The 20,750-nt window shown below is 44.6% G+C and overlaps 1 protein-coding gene across 2 annotated transcripts in view; it reads right to left on the bottom strand.

The window, feature by feature from the left end:
- Positions 1–16,844, bottom strand: part of MICALL2 (MICAL like 2) — a 57,230-nt gene extending 40,386 nt beyond the window's left edge. For both annotated transcript variants that reach the window (XM_069084830.1, XM_069084831.1), the window contains exon 1: positions 16,018–16,844. In XM_069084830.1, coding sequence (XP_068940931.1) covers positions 16,018–16,160 — 143 coding nt within the window. In that variant the 5' untranslated portion in view covers positions 16,161–16,844. The remainder of the gene's footprint in view (positions 1–16,017) is intronic.
- Positions 16,845–20,750: the final 3,906 nt, after the last annotated feature.

Below are 20,750 nucleotides of genomic sequence, written 5' to 3'. Positions count from 1 at the left end.
ATCTCAGGTTCTTCCCTTTCCCTCATAGCACTGAATGGATTTTGCTTGATGAAGTTCTTCCAGGTATCAGGTATTAATTGTAGTATAGTAGAAAGATTGGTTAGGAGGCACGGTGGATAGAGTGCCAGCCCTGGAGTCAGGAGGACCTGAGTTCAAATCAAGCCTCAGATGCTTACCAGATGTGTGACCCTGAGCAAGTCACTTACCCCTGTTTGCCTCAGTTTCCTCATCTGTAAAATGAGTTGGAGAAGGAAATAGCAAACCACTCCGGTATTTGCTTGGCATTACATTACAGGGGTCATGAAGAGTCAAGCATGACTAACAACAGCAGAAAGAGCATTTGTTTAGCATCTCTGGGCCTCAGTTTCCCCATTTGTAAAAATGAAAGGGTCAGATTGGTTGATCGCTAAGGTCCCTTTCTGTTTTTAATCCCCTGAATCCCATAAGCATCCCATAAGGCTTGCAAAGCCCTCTGCTGCTTACTACTTACCTATGGGACCTCACACAAGATGTTTTCCTTCCATAGATCCAAGTACCCTCCGCTTTAAAATGAAGGCTTTAAGCTAGTCTATCTTTAACATTAGAAGACCCAAGATACAACAATCAAGGCAGTGCATTTTTTTTTTTACCCATAAGACAAAGAAAATAGAGGTAGAAGGATAATTTTTTTATTTATACAAATTTTGTGTCACTTAATGGACCTGGTCTTTCTCATTAAAGGTCCCTTGCTGCTATAATGAGGTAGGTAAATGGTACAATAGATAGAGGTGTAAACCTGGAGTCAGGAACACCTGAGTGCAAGCACTCAGCTTCCAACATTTACTAACTGTGTGACCCTGGGCAAGTCATTAACCTCTGTCTAAGGTTTTCTGATCTCTAAGACTTCTCATTTCTAAGAAGAGGATAATAATAGAACCTAACTCTCAGGGTTGTTCCCAGGAATAAAATAACATAATGTTTTTAAAGTGTCTTGGAAACTTTAAAGTGCTAAATCAATGCTAGCTATTATGATGATAACTATACAGCATTAACATAGCATTTCATGGTTTGCCACGTGTTTTATACGTGTTATCTAATTTGAGAGAGAGATAGGTGCTATTATTGTCCACATTTTGCAGATGAGGAAAATCGAGGCCAAGAGACTCGCCTATAGTCATATAGTATCTGTAGTCACATCTGAACTCAGTTCTTCCTGCTTCAGGTCCAGAGCTCTCTCCACAATACCACCTAACTGCCTGATAAAATCATTCAGCCTCTCTTGACCTCTGTTTGCTCATATGTAAAATGAGGGTCTGGACTGGATGATCCAGTCTCCCTTCTGGCCCTAAAGCTGCTGATTCCACGATTCTAGAGGACAGCATTGGGAAGATAAGGGTAGTCACTGATGGGAGTTGGGAGTCTGTGTGCCTGGGAGGGATGGATGGAGAGGGACAAGGAGTAGAGGCTTAAAAACTTGGAGTAAAAGGTAAAGATGCTAGGGATAGGAATTAACAACTAACAATGGGAGCTAAATACTACCAAGGGTTAGAGGCTGAGTATTAAGGATGAATTAAAAATAGATACTAAAGATGAAGGCCTAAGGTTCTAGTAGAAACTAAGGATGAGGGATGAGGACTAAATACTAAAAACAAAGGGTTAAGTTTCCAGGGATGAGAGGTCAAGTACTGAGGATGGGAATTAAGGGACAGAGGTTTTGTTTCTCAGGGTGAGATTTGAAAGGCGTGGCCAGTAATATAATCCTGCCATAGGCCTGCAATGTGTAGGCAGGCCTCTGCTACACTAGGCACTACTGAATTAATTTAAAACAAAACACTGTGAGGACAAAGTTTCGTCACCATTTTTTTATTGATACAGCTGAAGGAAGACAGTTGACTTTTCAGCAGGTGACTGAGGAAAGACAGTTGACTTTTCAACCAGCCCAGTTATCTGAACACACACTAGTTAGATGACATTCCTAGGACTGCCGTGGTATTGGATGTATTCTTCTAAGCTCTCCTGCCTTGTAGGATAAGGCCTTCTGGGGAGGTGAGATCAGGGAGGGAGAAGGCTGGGACACAATCCATCTTCTTATGTGTTCTTAATTCTTAAACATTCTTAAGTCTTCTAAAATGTTGTCTAATTATTTTTTAATATATTTTTCCCAATTGTTTTAAATTCTTAAACAACGTTCTTAAATGTTTTTTTTTAATATATATTTTATTTTTTCCCCAATTGTTCTTAAGTTCTCAAACAACATTCCTAAATGTTCAGAATTTAGGTGTTCTGCTCAATAACTTCTCCTGCCTTCCGTCTACTGACCCAAATCCCAAATAGTTTTCAAGGACCAACTTAAGACCAACTCTTCTCTTGGAAGCCTTCTTTTACTAAAAAAGAGGTATTTTACTTCTCAACTTGATCTCTTCTTAGTTCTAAGCTCATTTAGCCTTCACTGACCACACCATTATATTTAGTATGTGAAGTAAAACTACTTCCATATTCACGACAATAACTTTTGATCATGAGAAGGTCCCTCCCCTCCCAGTCATCTAAGCTAATCTCCTCATTTAATAGACCAGGGAAATGAGTCCCAGAGAAATGGAGTAACTAGCCTGCAGTCACGCTGCTCCTAGGCAGAAAAACTGGGACTAGAACTGAGCTATCTTCTTTCCACTTTGTCATGCTTTCTCTAATTTTCTGCTGAAGGTTCTATCAATTTAATTGCACGAGACCTACCCACATGAGCCCGAGATTGAGGAAACAGTCCAATGTGCATTGCTGACAGAAAGAGCTAAAGGCATGCAGACACTGAAGACATCAGCAAGGGCCAGAGCAATAAGGAAGAAGGTGAAGATTCCATGAAGCCTTGCCTGACTCACTGCAAAGGCCTTAAATAGTCAGAGAGAAGGCTTTGTGTACAGATCCAAATCAAGGGTCCCCCACCCATCCTTAACTGGCATTCAGCCCTCTTAGGACCACAGGAAATCCCACACTGAGTCAGAACCAGGGTTCTCCTTTCCAGACTCCTGCTACTCTTAGGTCCCAAGGGCATGCCATGGAAGGGCACAGATGTCTTCCCTGACTTCACCTGAAAAATGAGGTTTAGTGCAGTTTCTCATCCTATCAGTGATAGCTATCATTTCAAAACATTGGATTCCGTTTACCACAATGATCCAAAAATATGCCACCCCTGGATGCAGGTTGTAACCCTAAAATGAGATTTCCTAGGATAAAAAATAGTTTTATACTGAAAAATAACACCAATTAAAGGCAATTCTCCAGTTTTATATGGTAATGGCGTGATATTCAGACCAACAGAGTATAGAATGCCATGAGTAATAACCCACTGGATGAAGTAGGAATCTTTTATTTTATCCTAAACTTATCCAGTTCAAATGCCAAAGGGGTACTTAGGCATTCTAATATTTCGGGGTTTGATGCCCAAATCTATGTTTGACTTCAATATTCATGACAATACCTTTTGGTCATGAGAATCAATGTCAGTTGAGAAGGAGATCTTTGAGGGAGCTCTGTCCTTGACCCTGTTCTGGTCAACATTTTTTATAAATTACTTTGATGAAGGTAGAGATAGTACGCTTATAAAATTTGCAGATAGCAAGTCTCTGGGAGGAACAGCTAACATTAAATGACAGAGTATAGAACCAATGATATCTTGACAGACTGGAAAGGTAAGGTGAAGTTTACCAGATGAAACTGAATAAAGCTCTAAGTCAATTCAACAATTCAAATACTTATTAATCCCTTACTAGGAACTAAGATGTTATTGTTGTTTGTTGTTGTTTAATCATTTTTCAGTTGTGTCTGACTCTTTATGATCCCATTTGGCAGATACTGAAGTAGTTTACCATTTCCTTCTCTAGCTCATTTTACAGATGAGGAAACTGAGGCAAATAGGGTTAAATGACTTGTACACAGTCAGTAAGGCTGGGGCTGGATTTGAACTCAGGAAGATGACTCCAGGCTCCACACTCAATACACTGCCCCACCTAGCTGCCTCTGGGAAAGATACAAAATCTAGTTCCTGCCTTGGACTTTGCATTGTCATAGAGATAAATGTCAAGTTCTATTGTTGGGTTCAAAAAATCAACTACCAAAGATGAAGTTGCAGTCTATTAGTTTTCAGCTAAACATCATCGATCAATCAACAAGCACATTTTAAGTACCCGTGCACCAGACTTTGTACAAGTACAAAGAATGATACAACAGTCATTGGCAAGGAGCTCATATTCTAATGGAGGAAGCAATGCATACATGTGAAACTAAATACATGGAATACCTAGATGGCTTAATGGATAGAGTGCCAGTGCTGGAGTCAGCAGGACCTGAGTTCGAATCCAGCCTGACACACTTAATAGCTGTGTGACCTTGTCACAGTCATTTAACCCCACCTGCCACAAAAAATGAAATTTAAAAACTACATACATCAGAAATGTAAAGTTAGTCACTATAAACACATACAAAGTAGTTGAATACAAAGTAATTTGGGAAACAGAGCACTAGCGTTTAGGAGAATCAGGAAAGACTTCATGAAAAACTAGCGTTTAAGCTGGATCTTGAAGAAAGGAACTCTGAAGTGAACATAAGGGGGGAGGAGACATGCATCCATTAAGCACCTACTGTGTGCCAGGGGCTTTACAAATATTAAGGAGGGAATACATTCCAGGCATAGGGGACGGCCAGTACAAAAGCACAGAAGTGCAAAATGGAGTTTTATGGAATAAAGAAGGTTCTGGATCACAGAACGCAGGAGAGAGAATAATGTCCAATGAAGCTGAAAAGGTAAAGTCAGGTCAGGTTGTATAAGATTTTAAAAGGCAAACAGGGCTTACATTTTGTCATAGAAGCAAGAGGAAGCTGCTGGAGTTGATTAAGCAGAAGAATCACATGGTAAGGTCCGTCTTTAAGGAATATTACTTTAGCAGCCGTGTGTAGGATAATCTGGAGTGGGGAGAAACTTGGGGAGAGGGAACCAATTAGGAAGTTAGTGCAATAATAGGTAAGAGGATATGAAGGCCTAAATAAAGGTGGTAACTATGGGAGCAGAGAGAAGGGGTCAGATTCAAGAGCTGTTGGAAAGCTAAGAAATGGCAAGGTTTGACAAGTCATTAGATATATGGGGTGAGGGACAGTCCAAGATAATATCAAGGTCATGAATCAGGGAGACTGGAAGGGGGATGGTGCCTTCTACAGAAACAGGGATGTTTGGAAAAAGGAAGGGATGTAGGAAGTTCAATTTGGGACATAGTGAGTTTAAGTAAGATGTCTCTGGGACATTCAGTCTGAAATGAACCAATGGGCAATTGGTGATGTGGGACTAAAGCTCGGGGGAGAGACAGTGGCTAGATATATAAATCTGGATGGAGATGATAGTTAAATTCATGAGAACTGATGAGGTTACCAAGAAAGAAAATGTAGTGGGAGAAAAGAAAAGAGCTTAGGACCAAAGCTTGAGAAATACGCACAGTTAGGGGGTGTGATGTGGCTGATGAATCTACAAAAGGGACTCAGAAAGAGTGACTAGGAAGGAAATGGACCAACAGAGAGAGTAAAGTCATTAAAAACAGACCAATAACAACAACCATAAAGGAGAGAGAATCAGGAAGAGAGAAGCGTCAACAGGTGCCAAATGCAAGAGAGAAGTAAAAAAAATGACTAAGAAAAGATCATCACTCAGTCCATCATGATGAGTAATTATTAAGTGCCTACAATGTTCCAGGCATTGGGGATACAAAAAAAGCCAGAAATAATAATACTAATAGTAATTGTCTCTGCTCTCAAGGAATCCACAGTCTAATAGAAGAACAATATGTAGACTATGTGCAAACAAGATACAGGATAAATTAAAGATAATCCCAGAGGGAAGGCACTAAGTCTAAGGAGGACACACAACAAAGAGATTATTTGTAACTTTGGGGGAATTTCCATTAAATCACAAAGTAAGAAGCCAGATTTGCAAGGGGAGAGGAGAGGAAGTAGAGTTAGAGAGAAGAGACAATTTTTCCAAGGAGTTTGTCTGAAAAGAGATATAGGGAAGACAATACTTTGAAGGTATGGTGGGTCTACTGAAAGTTTTTTTAAGGATGGTGGAAATTTAGACTACTTGAGTCAGTAAAGAAGGAACCAGGCAGCTAGCGGGTATAGTGGACAAAGTGCTGGGCCCGGAGTCAGGAAGATTCATCTTCCCGAGTTCAAATACTGCCTCAGACACTTTCTAGGTGTGTGATCCTGGGCAAATCGTTTTACCCTGTTTACCTCAGTTTCCTCATCTGTAAAATGAGTTGAAGAAGAAAATGGCAAACTAGTCCAGTATCTTTGCCAAGAAAACCCCAAATGGGGTCACGAAGAGTTGGACATGAAACAACTGAAGAATAAGAAAGGAATGAGTTGATAGTGAGAATGTTAAGATGAGTGTTTAAGGCATAATTGAGGATTGAGACTGCTGGAGGGGATGAGATTAAATGTATGTGCAAGGGGTCAGCCTTGGCAAGGAGAAGGGCTACCTCTTTGTCAGACATTGGGGGAAAGGAGATGATGCTACAGAGATTTTTTTAGATGAAAAGAATTGGAGAAGAGGGAGTTCACATTGATTGGTGTCAAATTTCTCAGTAGAGTTTGCAAAGTCCTAAGTTAAGGTGAGGGGTGGGGGGAAGCAGAGTGTCAGAGGTTTAAGACGCAAAGAAAGGTTTAGAATACTTTCTGGGAAAAATACCTGACTTTCAAAGACATACAAAAAAGGAAGAGGATCACCAACAGGAGTGGATTCCCTTATCACTGGGGGTCTTCAGGAAGAGGCTGAATGACCAGTTGTTGGGAATATTGTAGATATGACTCCAGACAGACAAAAGGATAAACAGACAGATAGATGGACAAATAGACAAAAAAGATAGATAGATGATAGATGGATGGATGGATGGATGGATAAGTAGATAGATGGATGGATGGATGGATGGATGGATGGATGGATAAGTAGATAGATGATATATAGATAGATAGATAGACAGACAGACAGACAGACAGACAGACAGACAGATAGATAGATAGATAGATAGATAGATAGATAGATAGATAGATAGATAGATGGATGGATGGATGGATGGATAGATGGATGGATGGATGGATGGATGGATGAATGGATGGAAGGATAGATGGATGTAAGAGTGGAACACAGAGGTCTCTGTCAACTCCACATTTCTTGGTCACATGATTCCCTTCACATCCTTTGCAAACTAGGCAATGCATTTGCTTCCCCCCTCTGGGCCTGAGTCTTCTCATCTGTAAAATGAGAGGCTTGGAAGCTGTCTCAGGTCCCTTACAGTTCTTACATGCTGGGATCCTGTGACTGACTAGGTCTAATTACTACCGTCTGTCCTTTTGTAGCTGCTCTCCAGCTCTCAAATCATTGCTTTTCTGGACCATTTCTAATCCTACTCTACAGAGGGAGCCTTACTCTGAGGTCTATGAACTTATTTCTTAAAAATATGTCCTAACCCTATTTCAATATAATTAATTTCCTTTGTAATCCTACATATTTTATTTTATGCACTTAAAAACATTATTCTGAGAAGAGGTTATAGGCTTCCCCAAACTGCCAGAGGAGACTCAAAAAAGGTTAAGAAGTCCTGTGCACTCCTGAACTCTAAAAGGATTCCAGGTGCAAATACAGAGTTGTTTCATATAAGGGTATAATAACGCTTTCTATTTTGCTTCCAAATAAAACTCATCCATTCATCAAGCATTTTCCCCCATTCATTCAGCAACTAGTTAGAGTACCTACTGTGTGCTCAGCACCGTGTTAGGCAAATGCCCTGCAAGGAGAGCTTACGCAACCTCGATTCCCATCAACATGGTGAGCCGGCACCCCCTCTCTGCCTGCCAAGTTGTTACTGCTCTGACTGTAGCCCCTTATGACCACGCACAAACATCTGTTGAGAAATGGGAGCCAGCAGCTGCTCACAGATCTCCAGTCCCAACCACCTCTCACTAACCAGCCCTGGGGCTCCCGGGGATTTTATACCCACTTCCAAATTCCTGGAGTGCTGACCTCACACTGCTTTATGGCTTGGAACGAAATCCAACCACTAAGGGGGCAGAAGGTTGGGGGGGGGGGGGTGAGGGGGGGGGGGAGGGTACTACCAGGGGAAGGAAAAGTGCTTCATCAAAACCTTCCCACTCTGGCTTCTCTACCACATCTGGAGTTAATCCCACAGAGAGCAAGCAGCCCCTCTGCTCACACACCACACTCCAGTGGATGGCCGAAAGACAGAGAAAAAGTGAGATACAAAAAGAGACAAAGGTAGACAGAGACACGGAAAGAGAGACACAAAGAAACTGATGCACAAAATCAAACACAGAAAAAGAAGTCAGTAATCAAAGGAGTCAGAAATCTATTCAATCAAAAAGTCCTGATTAAGTTCCTACTATGTGTAAGACACTAGGAGCTAGGATGGAAATAAAATTAGACTAAAACACAAAGAAAGGGAGACAGAGACCAAGAAACATGTGTGAGAGACAAAGGGAGGCAGAAAGGGTTATGTCTAGGAAAGAGCCGCTCCATTCATTGACGCCACGTCTACAGAGGAAAAAACTGCAGCCTTCTGTCTCCAGGGAGTCAGCCATAGAGATGCAGCCCTCCCCTTCTGGACCTCCTCAGCCACCCAGAAAACTGACACAATTAGGAGAGCAAGGCCTCTGTTGTGGGGGTTCAAAACAGGGCTGCTGGATCTGGTTCCCTGATCCTAAAAGGGTTAGGTGAAAGCAGGATGTGTTGGAAGAAAAGGGGCAGAAGTGCCCAATATTGGGACCCCATTTGTACAGAAGTGCCCAAGACTGCTGGAACAAGCCTCTCCTATTTCCCAATAGGCCTTTCATTGCAGCCTGAGCCAGGGGAAAACCCAAACACATGCAGACTTTTTTCTCTTGTGCTGAAAAAAGCTGGGAAATTGAACAGGGCTTCTTCTCTCCCAAGGGAGAGAGAGTTCAAGGTCTCACCCCAAGGAGCATCTTCACAATGGGGTCTGGGCTGCCTGACACCAACTAGTGAGGGAAAGAAAAAATGTGCATTCCCCTCCATGTGCTTTCTGGAAAGAAAACAACAGGAAGGGGAAAAGGTCAGTGGAGCTGAATACCCCCTAGCCTCCAGAATAGAAGGCCACTTGTCCACTCAGCCGTTGGAAGACGGGCTCCAGGCTTCCTGCTAAATGTCTAGTGTCTTCGTGTGGGAAGTGAGGTCAACCACAGTCCCCTCCTTCCTCTCCCCTCCCCACTCTCTCCAGAGCCACCACTTCCAATGAGTCTTAATGCTTATGCAAGGGAGAGAAACAGTTTTCCATCAGGAGACAAGTGAAGTGTCCAAGTAGAAGGCAGGCTGGATCTGGCACCATATAGAAAAAAAATCTGTTGGCTGCCATCTTGGACCTCTGCCCTCCCCCTTCTAAATCCCCCTCTTCCTAACCCCTATAAATCCAAAAGAGGCAAGAGAGGAATTTTGGTTTCCTTGGGCTGGAAGGTTCCATGAAAGATCATCCAGTCTGTCCTCCTGTCTTTGGGCAAAGACAGAGACTCAGAAACTCTCTCTCCATGCCATGGTCTAGGGTCAAACACTAGGAAGTACTTTCTAACGTCTCACCTAAGCCTCTTAAAGCCTTCTTATCTGCCAAGTTCCCTTCACTCTGGTCTTGCTTAACAGTGAAAGATCCTTTCATGTGTCCGCATGTGACGTAAACCCTTTGCTTCCAGCTCCTCAATCTTCCCATCTCCAGGCTATAGAAATTCAGCTCCTCCCTCTTCTCTTCCCAAGGAACCTGCCAGAGCCCAGGGAAAATGCAGAACCCTTTCCTGAAACACCTGAAATTTCTAATTGGCAATTCCAGGGTGACAGTAGAGTATTTCCAAACATCCGAGGTGCCAAAGTCCCTTTTAAGTGGTTTTAGAGCCTTTGCAGCCAAAAGGATAGCAGTGGGGAGACCTGCCCTATAAGGGTGTGACCATTTTTTTCTAAGGGCTGTGCTCACCTGGGCTGGCTTGGGAGACTGTCGTCACCACTTAACTGGCACACGTGGGCTGGAGGCTTCCAATCCAGCGGGCTGGAAAGCCCTCAAAGCAGGGCCCATTCTCAAGGCTGTTACTCAGTGTTTATGGGCCCTGACACTCCTTTACCCTCAACCCCCAGGGAAAACCTGTAGGCAGAAGGGAGGGCTTAAGGGCAGCAGCCTAGGCCACCAAGAGTATGTTGGCATAGCTCCCATATCAGGCTGGAATCACTGGCCTCAGCCCTCATCCTCATTGCCTGACCCCCCCACTCCCCTTCAGAAAATAAAAGTCCCCCATCCTCCCCCTACTCAGAAATCAGCAATCCAATCCAGGTTCTTCCATTAAAGAAGACATCTCTAACTACCTCCAGCCTCTTCCCTTCTCCCATGCATTCATTCTTCACACAGCTGCCAAAATCATCTTAATGCACATGTCTGAAGTCATCATTCCCCTACGCAGAAATCCTTGGTAGCTTCTCCTAGTGATCATAATGTAAAATGCAAACTCCCAAACCAGGCTCTGAAGAGCGCCCCAAACTGGAAAACTAGCTTCCTTCCCACCCCACCCCCCACACACTGACCCTTCATCTCTCCTCCCTCCATGCATTTGCAAAAGTAGCCCCCCACGCCCAAAACATACTTCCTCCATATCTCTGCCCACTGAAGTCCTCTTCCTTCCTGCTTTAGTCCTGATTTCTACTCCTCTCAAGCCTAGATGAAATTGATCCCTCCTTTAATAAATTTTCCTAGAATGCAAGATTTAATCTCTCCTTTGGAGAGATTGTGAGTGCATGAAAAAAAAAACATTTATTAATCTCCTACTGTGTACAAAGCACTGTGCTAAGTGCCAACTTTCTAACATAGAGATCACACACTCCCTTGCTTTTATCACACTTCCTTGTACATATTTACATAGTGCAGCAAGATTTACAAACAGCTTCCCTTGGAGGGAACTAGTGTAAGTGTTATCAAACCCATTTTATAAAGAAGGAAATATTGCAGCCAGGATCCCAACCCAAGTGTCTTCTGACTTCAAACAGCCCTTTCCACCACACCTTAAGGGCAGAGGCCAGGTTGTTTTTTCCTTCTTGGCATCCCTACCATGTAACATCATGGTGCCTTGTATGCAGTAAGTGTTTCATAAATGTCTATTGTATTTGGAGCCATTTCAGAGTGGCGACCCATGACAAAAGGTTAGAGGAACATGAACTATTCCATGGGGCAGAGGGGGCTAGACATCAGTCTTCAAGGGTACACTGAGTTACTATTCAGAGACATTCTCCATTTCCACTGAGGGCAGACCAAGAGGGAATTTGAAGGAAGGTTTTGGAGATTTAACAAAAGGAAGGACTTCCTGATGGTGAGGTTGTCCGATACTAAAACAGGATGTCTCCTATCCTTCTCCCAGGGGCCTTTAAAAGTAAGAAAGATTATCAGTATCCCCAGATGGTTCCAGTGTGACTTAGCTTAGGAACAAGGCAACATTCAAAAACTCCTCAACTCCCTTCACCCCTTAGATTCTCAGCCCTTGTTTCTACTTTATGAATCCTCCTGGGCAAAATCTGGAAGGCCAAGCCAGCTTCCTTTTGTATCCTACGCACTCCTGGGCTAGCTGTCCGGGTGGGGTAAGCTAGAACAGACTCAGGTGACATGAACCATCAAGACGCACAATGAGATACATATTTTTTTGGACTTGGCTAATGTGGGAATTATCTATATGTGTTAAAGGTTTGTTGTTGTTTTTTTTTTTCATTGTAGGAGGGGGAGAGAGAAAAAACAAAATTGTTCGTTGAAAAAAATTAAATTTTTTTAGAAAAAACTTAAAGTCAGACTAAGGCAAGTAATTTTCTTTTTTTTGGAGGGGGGAAGGTAGGGCAATTGGGATTAAGTGACTTGCCCAAGGCCACACTGCTAGTGTTTTGTGTTAAGTGTCTGAGTGCAGATTTGAACTGAGTTCATCCAGGGCTAGTGCTCTACTCACTGTGCCACCTAGCCGCCCCTAGGCAAGTAATTTTCAAGGTAAAATAGTATGCCCCAAGTGATATCATACAAGTCAAATATAAAGAATTTTTAAAATTATTGTGCATCTTCATGGAATTTTTGGATACTTTCATTAGTGAGGATAGCTGGGAGTTGAATATTCCAAATTGATATTGGGAGCTTGGCCACCTTGGAGGTTAGAAGAGCACCTGACTCTTACATTCCCTGACACCCTGGTTGGGATGATCGTGGCCAAAGATAGCGGTGGCCCAATGGCTGAACAGCAGGGCCTCAATGCTACTAAGACTAGAGGTACAGGTAATAATTCTGGGACACACCCAGGTGGATGAATGAGGAAAGAAAACAGAAAGAGCCAGTGCTAAATAAAAACCTAATACTCAAATATCAACAGAGGAAAAAGTTAACTACAAGTTAACAAAGCCTGACCCTCCCCTTGCCTACATACATACACACCCCTCAGGCTGCTTTTTCATGATTTTTAAATTGCTTTAATTATGTCACCTAAATAGAAATATTGAGGAAGGGAGAAGAGGAGACTAGGTTTTATTTGTTTTAGATATTGGCATCCCCTAAGGATGTCCTGGATATAAGTTATACCAATAGCTTAGAACCTTCCGCCTCCCTGCCCTGCCAAGCTTTACAGCCCTTCAAGGAACCTTTAAAAAAAAACAACCACTGATTGAGGGTCACTTCCAGGTCTTCCCCTGGTGTTTCCTCACTAACTGGTCCTAGAAAGGGGACTCCCCTTCAAGGAAGACCAGAGAATGACTCCAAGCCACTAGCAGGCAACTTACCCCAGCAATCAGGAAAGGACAGATAGCTTGCGGCTGAATAAGGCCAAAGGGACCTTCGAGGGACAGGCTCCAGGGATCTGAGAAACCCCAATAATTTAGGAGGTTTTGCTGGTGTCTGAAAGAAGATGGAGAAGAGGAAACAGGGAAGCAGCAGGGGAGAGATGAGCACATGTGGTTCAGGAAATTGGCCTACTAACCCACACAAGCTGGCACACACATGCACACAAAACCCCCACGATGTTCCAAGCAACAGCAGAGAAGGGTATCTGGGAAGAGCCCAAGGAGCCCAGGAGAAAGCAAAAAGATTCGGTTTGTGCTGTGGTTCTGAGCAAAGAGGAATACACACCATAACAAGCCAGGCTGGGCCAGGCTAGGCCATCCTCCCTTTCCCTTACAGTGTAAGAGAAATCCAAGGGAATCAGGTAAATTGTCATGGAAAGGACAGCAAGGGAAATTCCTGGCACCCACCAGGTAACCCTTAGTCTACCCATTTGGGCGCCCTCTGCAACCATACCAGCAGGGTGAGCAGCCAGTCTCCTGGCAAAGTGCTTTTGTCCAGCTCTGTCCTCATGAGACACATGGCTTTGTTTCCCTAGTCACTGGGTCATAGGATCAGAGAATGAGAGATTGGAAGGGAACTTAGAGGTCCTCTAGTCTGACCCCCTAATTTTACAGAGAGGGGAACTAAGACAAAGGAAAAGCAAGTGACCTGCCTAAAGCCCTTGCAGGTAGAAAGCAGCAGAGCTGAGATTCAAACCCAGGTCCCATGACTTCAAGTTCAGGGCCTCTCATTCTTAGCAAAATTAGCCCAAGGGATCACAGGACATCACCGTTTTAGTCCCTTTTTACCTCTCAGGCAAAAATATGACATATCAACATTTTTGAGAGGTCACAGGAACAGAGATGGAAAGGAACACACAGTGGTCCTTAGCAAAGTGCCTGGTGGGTAGTAAGTAGGTGCTTAATAAATGTTCATTGAATCGAATTGAGCTCAGAGGTCCAAACATTCTCATGTAGTCCACAATAACCCTGTGTACTCCTTAAAATGTAATTGGGAAATATTCAACAAAATAAATAAATAAAAATACAGTAAGGCCCAGATAGTATTGCATTTTAAATCTAAATCAATATGGCATCTGAAGGGTTCATCCTGTGCAGACTAGTGGTGCCTGTTTCTAATGAATTTGACACCACTGGTCTACATTTTCCTGAGGAGGAACTTGGGCACAAAGGTAGTCCAGTGACTTGCCCAAAGGGAAGAAGATGACACAGAATTTGAACCCAGATCCTCTGACTCCAAATCCAACCTTCCCTGCACTGTACCACACTGCCTGGAGTATGTATGTGTTTGGAGGAATGGAATAAAATCTTAACACCCTGCTAAAAATTGCCATTTGAAGGGAGCTGAGTCTAAACAAACTCTTTTCTTTTTAAAGGGCAAAAGCATTCCTCTACACATTTGAAATGTATCCTAGAATAGAAATGACATCTCTGAGCATTTCCAAATCCACTGTTAGGAAGTTTGTAGTGCAAGATTCAGAGGAGGGAGTAAAAGAAATCAAAGCCATTTTCTGAAAGGGTTTCTTGCCTTCTCTGCAGTAGCAGGAGCCAAAGAACAAGTCTCCACGTGACCAGCCTGGCGTGGGGTGGCCAGGGCCGGTTGACTAGTTACCATTCATTCCCAACTCCTAGCTTTCATCGGCCACTACAGACAGCCTTGCTTCAAATGAATTGTACCCCAGGTTTACTAGGGCAAGACCACATCCCAGTGTATTTCTGAGCCCTGTCTTCCTGGCATTTCACTCCCCTATCTCCAGATTCCAGAATGGGAACATTTTAAACTCCTCTTAGTTGGGCAGTTAACACCTCTGAAGAATTGTTTTCATCCCACCTCCTCCACACTCAGCATGGCCTTGGCTTCAGCTAGAGAGGCTAGGGAGGCCTCACTGGCTACTCTCTATAGCCCAGGAAACCCCGTGTTTAGCACCACCAGCAGGAATCCAGGCTCTTTCCAAACAAAGCCCTGGAAAACCACCTTCCAGTTCAGATCTTCCCTGAGGCCCAATTCTACAAGGTCCTGTTCCTTCCCCAACCCTGTGCCCTGGTCACCAGTGGAGAAAGCACGATTCTAGCTTAGGACTTGGGAGGTCCTCACTTCAGCTCAGTACTCAGACCCCGCCCCCCCCCACTCACCCCCCTTCACAGGCCTGACTGGCCGGCAATAACCCACTGTCTCCAGCTCCTAAAGGAGAGAGCAAGCTCTGGGCTCCCAGCCAGTCTCTGGTCTGACGGACCAGTGTCTCATACTTTCTGCAGAGCCCCATCCCCACCCAAACTAAGCCACTCCTGACCTGGCCCAACTGGCTCCAGGGGAAAGAAGGACTTTTCCACCATCCCAGTATCCCTCTTTCTCTGGCTGTGAGCAAATCAAAAGTTTGGTCTCAAGACAAAAGAAACTTAAGATCCTCAAAGTTTCTGAAAGGTGCTGATGCCCACCTCATTCATCAGAGGGCAGAGAGGAATGAAACATGGGAATGAAAGCTAGAGATCTGGGGGTACTGGGGTCAGATAACACCAGAGAGCAGTGGGGGCAGATGTCAAGAGACCCAAGAATAGATGCTTTTTTGCATTTTTTTCCAGGAAGGGAGGAGGAGGAGCCTGGACTCCTGGAATCTCTGCCTAGCAGCCCAGCTTCCTGGGCATAATAATAACTGACCTTCATATAATCCTTTAAAGTTTTCAAAGCCCTTTGCATACACAGTTTTATTTACACTTCAGAAAAATGTTATGAAGTAGGCATTGTGGCTGTTATTGTCCCCATTTTACAGACAGGAAAACTGAGGTTAAGAAAGGTTGAGTAATTTGCCCACGTTCACATTACTGAGAACGGGAGAAGGGATTTGGACCCAGGTGTTCCTAACTCCGTTACCGGTACTCTGTCCTCTAACCCTCACCGCTTTTCCACGGAGATGTTTCTCTGTGGTCATGTCCCCCCCACCCCCACCCCCATCCCTTTCTTGGTGGGAGGTCCTGAAACAAAGAGACTCGCGAAACCAGGGTGCGGGAAGCTTCGTCGCCTCCAAGGTGACGGCGAGCAGCAGCCCGGACCTGGCCAGGTTGATGCCACCAGCACCGGTCCGGCGCTAACAGGAGCAGAGCCGTCTGCGCCCGGAAGGCTCCCGGCACCCGCTACTCACATGAGATCTGGTCTGTGCCGATGCAGGATGGCACAGAAGGCCAAGCCGTCCCTGAAGGAGGTGGTCATGTTGGTGATGTTGACCTCGGGGTAGCCCTCGCACTGCTGTCGGCACCACTGCTGCAGGGCCTTGATGGCCGCCATCCTAGGTCAGGAATGGGAACCGAGCGGGACGCGGCGAAGGTCCCCGAGGCGCGGAGCCCGGGGAAGTCCCTCTCAGGCGCCCCGCTTCCCGGGTGCCGACCTGCGAAGCCAGAGCACCTCCAGGCAGGACAGGGAATTCCAGGGAAACTCCAGCTCCGGTCCGCCCTCGCTTGAAAGCCCAGCTCGCAGGCGATCCGTTTCCAGCTCTTTAGTCCACGCAGAGCGAGCCCAGGGGCCTCCCTGGAGGAGGGGGCAACGACCCCGGAGAGCCAAGCAAGCTGGCCACAGCCAGGTCCCGACCCCTTAGCCGCCCCAGTCGCTGGGGATAGGGCGATCGGACACGTCCGGGAGGGTTGAAAGTCCCGGGCAGAGTCTCGGGCTCCGGCAGCCACCGGGCTCCTCCCCGGCCCGCCCCCGGCTCTCCGAGGCGGCCCGCTTGCTCAGGTCCGCTGGCTCCGGGCTCCCTCCAGCCCCGCGCTCTGTTAGCCCAGCAGCCTCGCTCCTCTCCTCCCACCCCCCGGAGTCCCCCAGACCGCTGGCCAGGACACAGCGCCCGAGCGCACCGCAGCTCCGGCTGCAGAACGGAGCAGGCAAGCGAGGCCGGGCCGCGGGTCACCCCAGCTCGCTCTCGGACAGCAGCTTTCGGGGTGTCCGGGAAGCTCTTGGCCAGATCTGTGGGAAAGAGGAGGCGGGGAAGGAGGAGGCGGAGGGAGGGGACTAGCAAGAGAGGCGGGGCTGGCCAGTGGAAGGTGTGGGGTGGAGGCACCCCATTCCTAGACAGAAAAGTTGAATGAGGGGGCCGACCGAGGCCTAGTGAATGGTCTTGGGCAAGTCACTTCCTCACCATGAGCCTCAGTTTCTTCATCTGTAAAACGAAGAAGTTGGACTAGAGCAAAGGTTCATAGCCCTTTTGTGTGTCTCTGACCCCTCTGGCAGACTAGCGAGCCCTCCTCGGAATAATATTTTTAATGCATAAAAATAAAATACGTGGGATTGCAAAGGAAATGAATTCTATTGAAATGCAGTTCTCAAAACTTTCAAAAAGTTTCACAGGCCCCAGGCCAAGAACTTCAGGTAACTAGATTGATGATGTTTAGGGTCTATCCCCACCCCCCACCCCTGCTTTAAAAAGAGAGGAGGGGAGCAAGAGGGAGACAGGGAGTTGGAGCGGGAGAGGGGGAGGGAAAAGGGACCCTCCCCCAGCACTAGCTAATTGTGGGGGAAAGTAGAGGTCCCTGGATTCCAGGTGAAGCTAAGGGATTTGTAGCAACCTGGCCTAATCATCTTTTCAGAACCGGTGTTTCTAGCCTGTAGGGATCTTTTTGAATCCTGACTCAGCTAAGTATTCAAGCACAGGCTCGATCTCATCTCTAACAGCACCCTGTGGAATGGATTCCTGCAGTGGAGGAGAGATTGAATTAAACGATTGTTAGCAACTCTTTCACAGCTCTAAGATTCTACGACTTTATACTGAGCAGACAAGCCTTTAATTCTTTTGGCTACAAAGTCAAAGACTTTGAAACTAACTGATTAATGCCATCTATCCTGAAATGCCTGATTGATTGTTGAGTCCCCAGCTCATTGTCCAAGCTCTGTTTGAACTTAGGTCTTCCTGACTCTAGGCCTGGCAATCTATTTTCTGAATCTCTCTACTAGCTGCCCCTGAAGTGCTACCGAATTTTTAAAGACCAACCACAATATATATTCATCATTTCCACATGAAATTTTCATTTGTGAGTCTCTTGCTTACCAAACTACAAAAGCTAGAACTTGGATTGGTAGGCAGGGACCAGGGGTCTCAATTACATAATAATAATAACTATTCATATATATGACTTTCTAATTAGAAAGTATTTTCACATTCCTGATCTCATTTGATACTTACAAGGGCCTAACCTCTGTTAGGTAGATGGTGTAAATACTATTATTCCCATTTTTCAGGTGAGGATACTGAGGCTTATTAGAAGTGAAGTGAATTCTCTAAAACTGAAAAACTAATAAATGGTTTGAGACCCAAGACCTCATTTTCTGACTTGGAATAACTCAGAATTTCAGCGTTGGAACGAACATCAGGGATTTTCTACCTCAGGGGTCTTTAACCCTTGAACCCGGGTTTTTTTTTTCCCTTTAACTATTTAAATAAAATTTTTGTAATCCTACATATTTTACACATTTGAAAACACTGTTCTGAGAAGAGATCTATGAGTTTCATCAGACTCCCAAAGGAACCCATAGCACAAAAAAAGGTTAAGAACTCTTGCTGTAGTCCAACCTGTAACTGAATAGAAATTTCCTTGCAAGTGATCATCCTGCATCTGACTGAGGATGTCCACGGCAGGGGAATTCACCACCTTCCAAGGTGGCCCATGGCCCCCTAAATGTTTAACGATGACTTTGGGGGGGGGGAATTGTGCACTCCACACTTTTAAGTTTAATCGGCATTATTGATATTTTTCTATCACTTTCTTAAAGTTAGACAGTCAACAAAATTTTGAATGAAGCCCTGATTCATAGCATTTGCCTATTTCCAAGGCTCATACTGAAAATTTAACAACCAGCTCTCAAAAGGAATGGGTTCCCTTGCACATCCCAAATCCCCCTCCCCACCTGGATCCTGCTTCTGCCCTCTGAGGCCAAGAAGTAAATCTCTCTTCTACATGACAGGCTTTCAGATATTTCAGGACGGTTACCATGTATGTCCCTCTCAGATATCTCCAAATATCCTCAAGTTCCTTCAAACAATCTTTATAAGACACTTTTTCCAAGAATTTCAAGAGAAAACAAGAAAGGGGAAGGGATTTAGGAGATCTTATCCTGTTCATTTCCCTTCCCTCAAACAAATATACCTCTGTGGGTAGTTCCTGGGGCAGCTAGGTGATAACAGTGGAGCACTGGGCCTAGAGTCAGGAGGACCTGAATTCAAATCTAGTCTCAGACACTTACTAGCTGTGTGACCCTGAGCAAGTCACTTCACCCTGTTTGCCTCAGTTTCTTCATCTGTAAAATGAGCTGGAGAAAGGAAATGGTACAAACCATTCCAATATCTTTGCCAAGAAAACCCCAAATGAAGTTAGAGTTGGACACAAATGAAAAATGACTCAACAACAACAGCAGCTCTTCCTTGTTCAATTTGCATTTAACTCCAACAGACTAACATCACCTTGTTTAAGGCAGAAAGAAATGAAGGGAAATAATCTCTCAAATGTGAGCAACATGAAGGAGGCATCAGAACCCTGAAAATAGCTCCAAACTCTGACCCAATGCCAAAAGGCCAAACATGGTGCCCCCATCCAAAAGGGATACCAGTCTGATTTCAACAAACAATTAGTAAGTACCTTCTAGGCCCAGGAAACAGGCTGAGAATAAAAAATATATTTTAAAAAATCCCTGCCTTCAAAGAGCTTACATTCTGTCAGGGGAAATAATATGTATATTTATTTAGTATATATTCTCTTTATACAAAGCACACCCACACGTAACACATACACATCATCTCCTCTCCATTCCACTCCCTCCAATTATCAATTCCTTTCCGTTTCATTTCCATCTTCATATACCCAGTGCCTGGCACATAGTCGGTATTTGATAAATGCTTATTGTATATATGCTTTTATGTTTCTATCATATATGCTTGTATATAAGCATATACAAAAATACAGCAAGTAGTTCAAATTCAAATTCAAGGAGCTTTTACATTGTGTAAAGGGTCAGGGATCAGGGAAGGAAGGTTTTGTGTAGGAAGAGTTGTCACTCTCTGGAAAGGGCAGTGGATGCTCTACCTTTCCCTGCGTAAGGAAAGAGTGGGCCTCACGTTTCTGATATTCTAAGCATGACTGATGAGTATAACTGTGGGTGAAGAGAAAACTAATCTCATCGGGGTGAAGAAGGAAACACACAGAACAGAACGGTGTTATTTACACTGCACCATAATTCAGGAAGGCACAATAACAGCCATAATTTAGAAATCACTTTAAGGTTCACAAAGCACTTCACTTACACTACTTCATTTGGTTCTTACAAGAACCCGGGGAGGTAGTTGCTGTCATTGTTCCTATTACTGTACAAGATACCTGGCTGCCCCAGGAACTGCCCACAGAGGTAAATTTGTGTGAGGGAAGGGAAATGAATAGGATAAGTTCTCCTAAATCCCTTCCCCTTTCTTGTTTTCTCTTGAAATTCTTGGAGATGGTATCTCATGAAGATTGTTTGAAGGAACTTGAGGATATTTGGAGATATCTGAGAAAGGACATAGATGGTAACTGTCTTGAAATATCTGAAAGGCTGTCATGCCATCCTCCCAGTCTCTCAGATTCAAAACATAGGAGTCCTCCTGGATTCCTCACTATCTCTCCACCCCCATATCCAAGATGTTGCCAAGGCCTATCCGTTTCACCTTTGCAACATCTCTGATTCACTCCCTTCTCTCACCTGGTACTGCCACACTCTGGTGCCGGCCCTCATCACCTCACACCTGGACTATTGTAATAGCCTGCTGGTGGGTGTGCCTACCTCAAGGCTTTCCCCACTCCAGTCCATTCTCCACTCATCCAGAATACAGGTCTGATCATGCCAACACACACACACACACAC

Source organism: Petaurus breviceps, unplaced genomic scaffold (genome assembly GCF_028583685.1).
Source record: "Petaurus breviceps papuanus isolate PSGF00001 unplaced genomic scaffold, PetGlider_PUasm1.0 175, whole genome shotgun sequence".
Lineage (NCBI taxonomy): Eukaryota > Metazoa > Chordata > Mammalia > Diprotodontia > Petauridae > Petaurus > Petaurus breviceps.
Note: the sequence above shows the minus strand (reverse complement) of the source record. Positions and strands in the feature narration are given on the sequence as shown.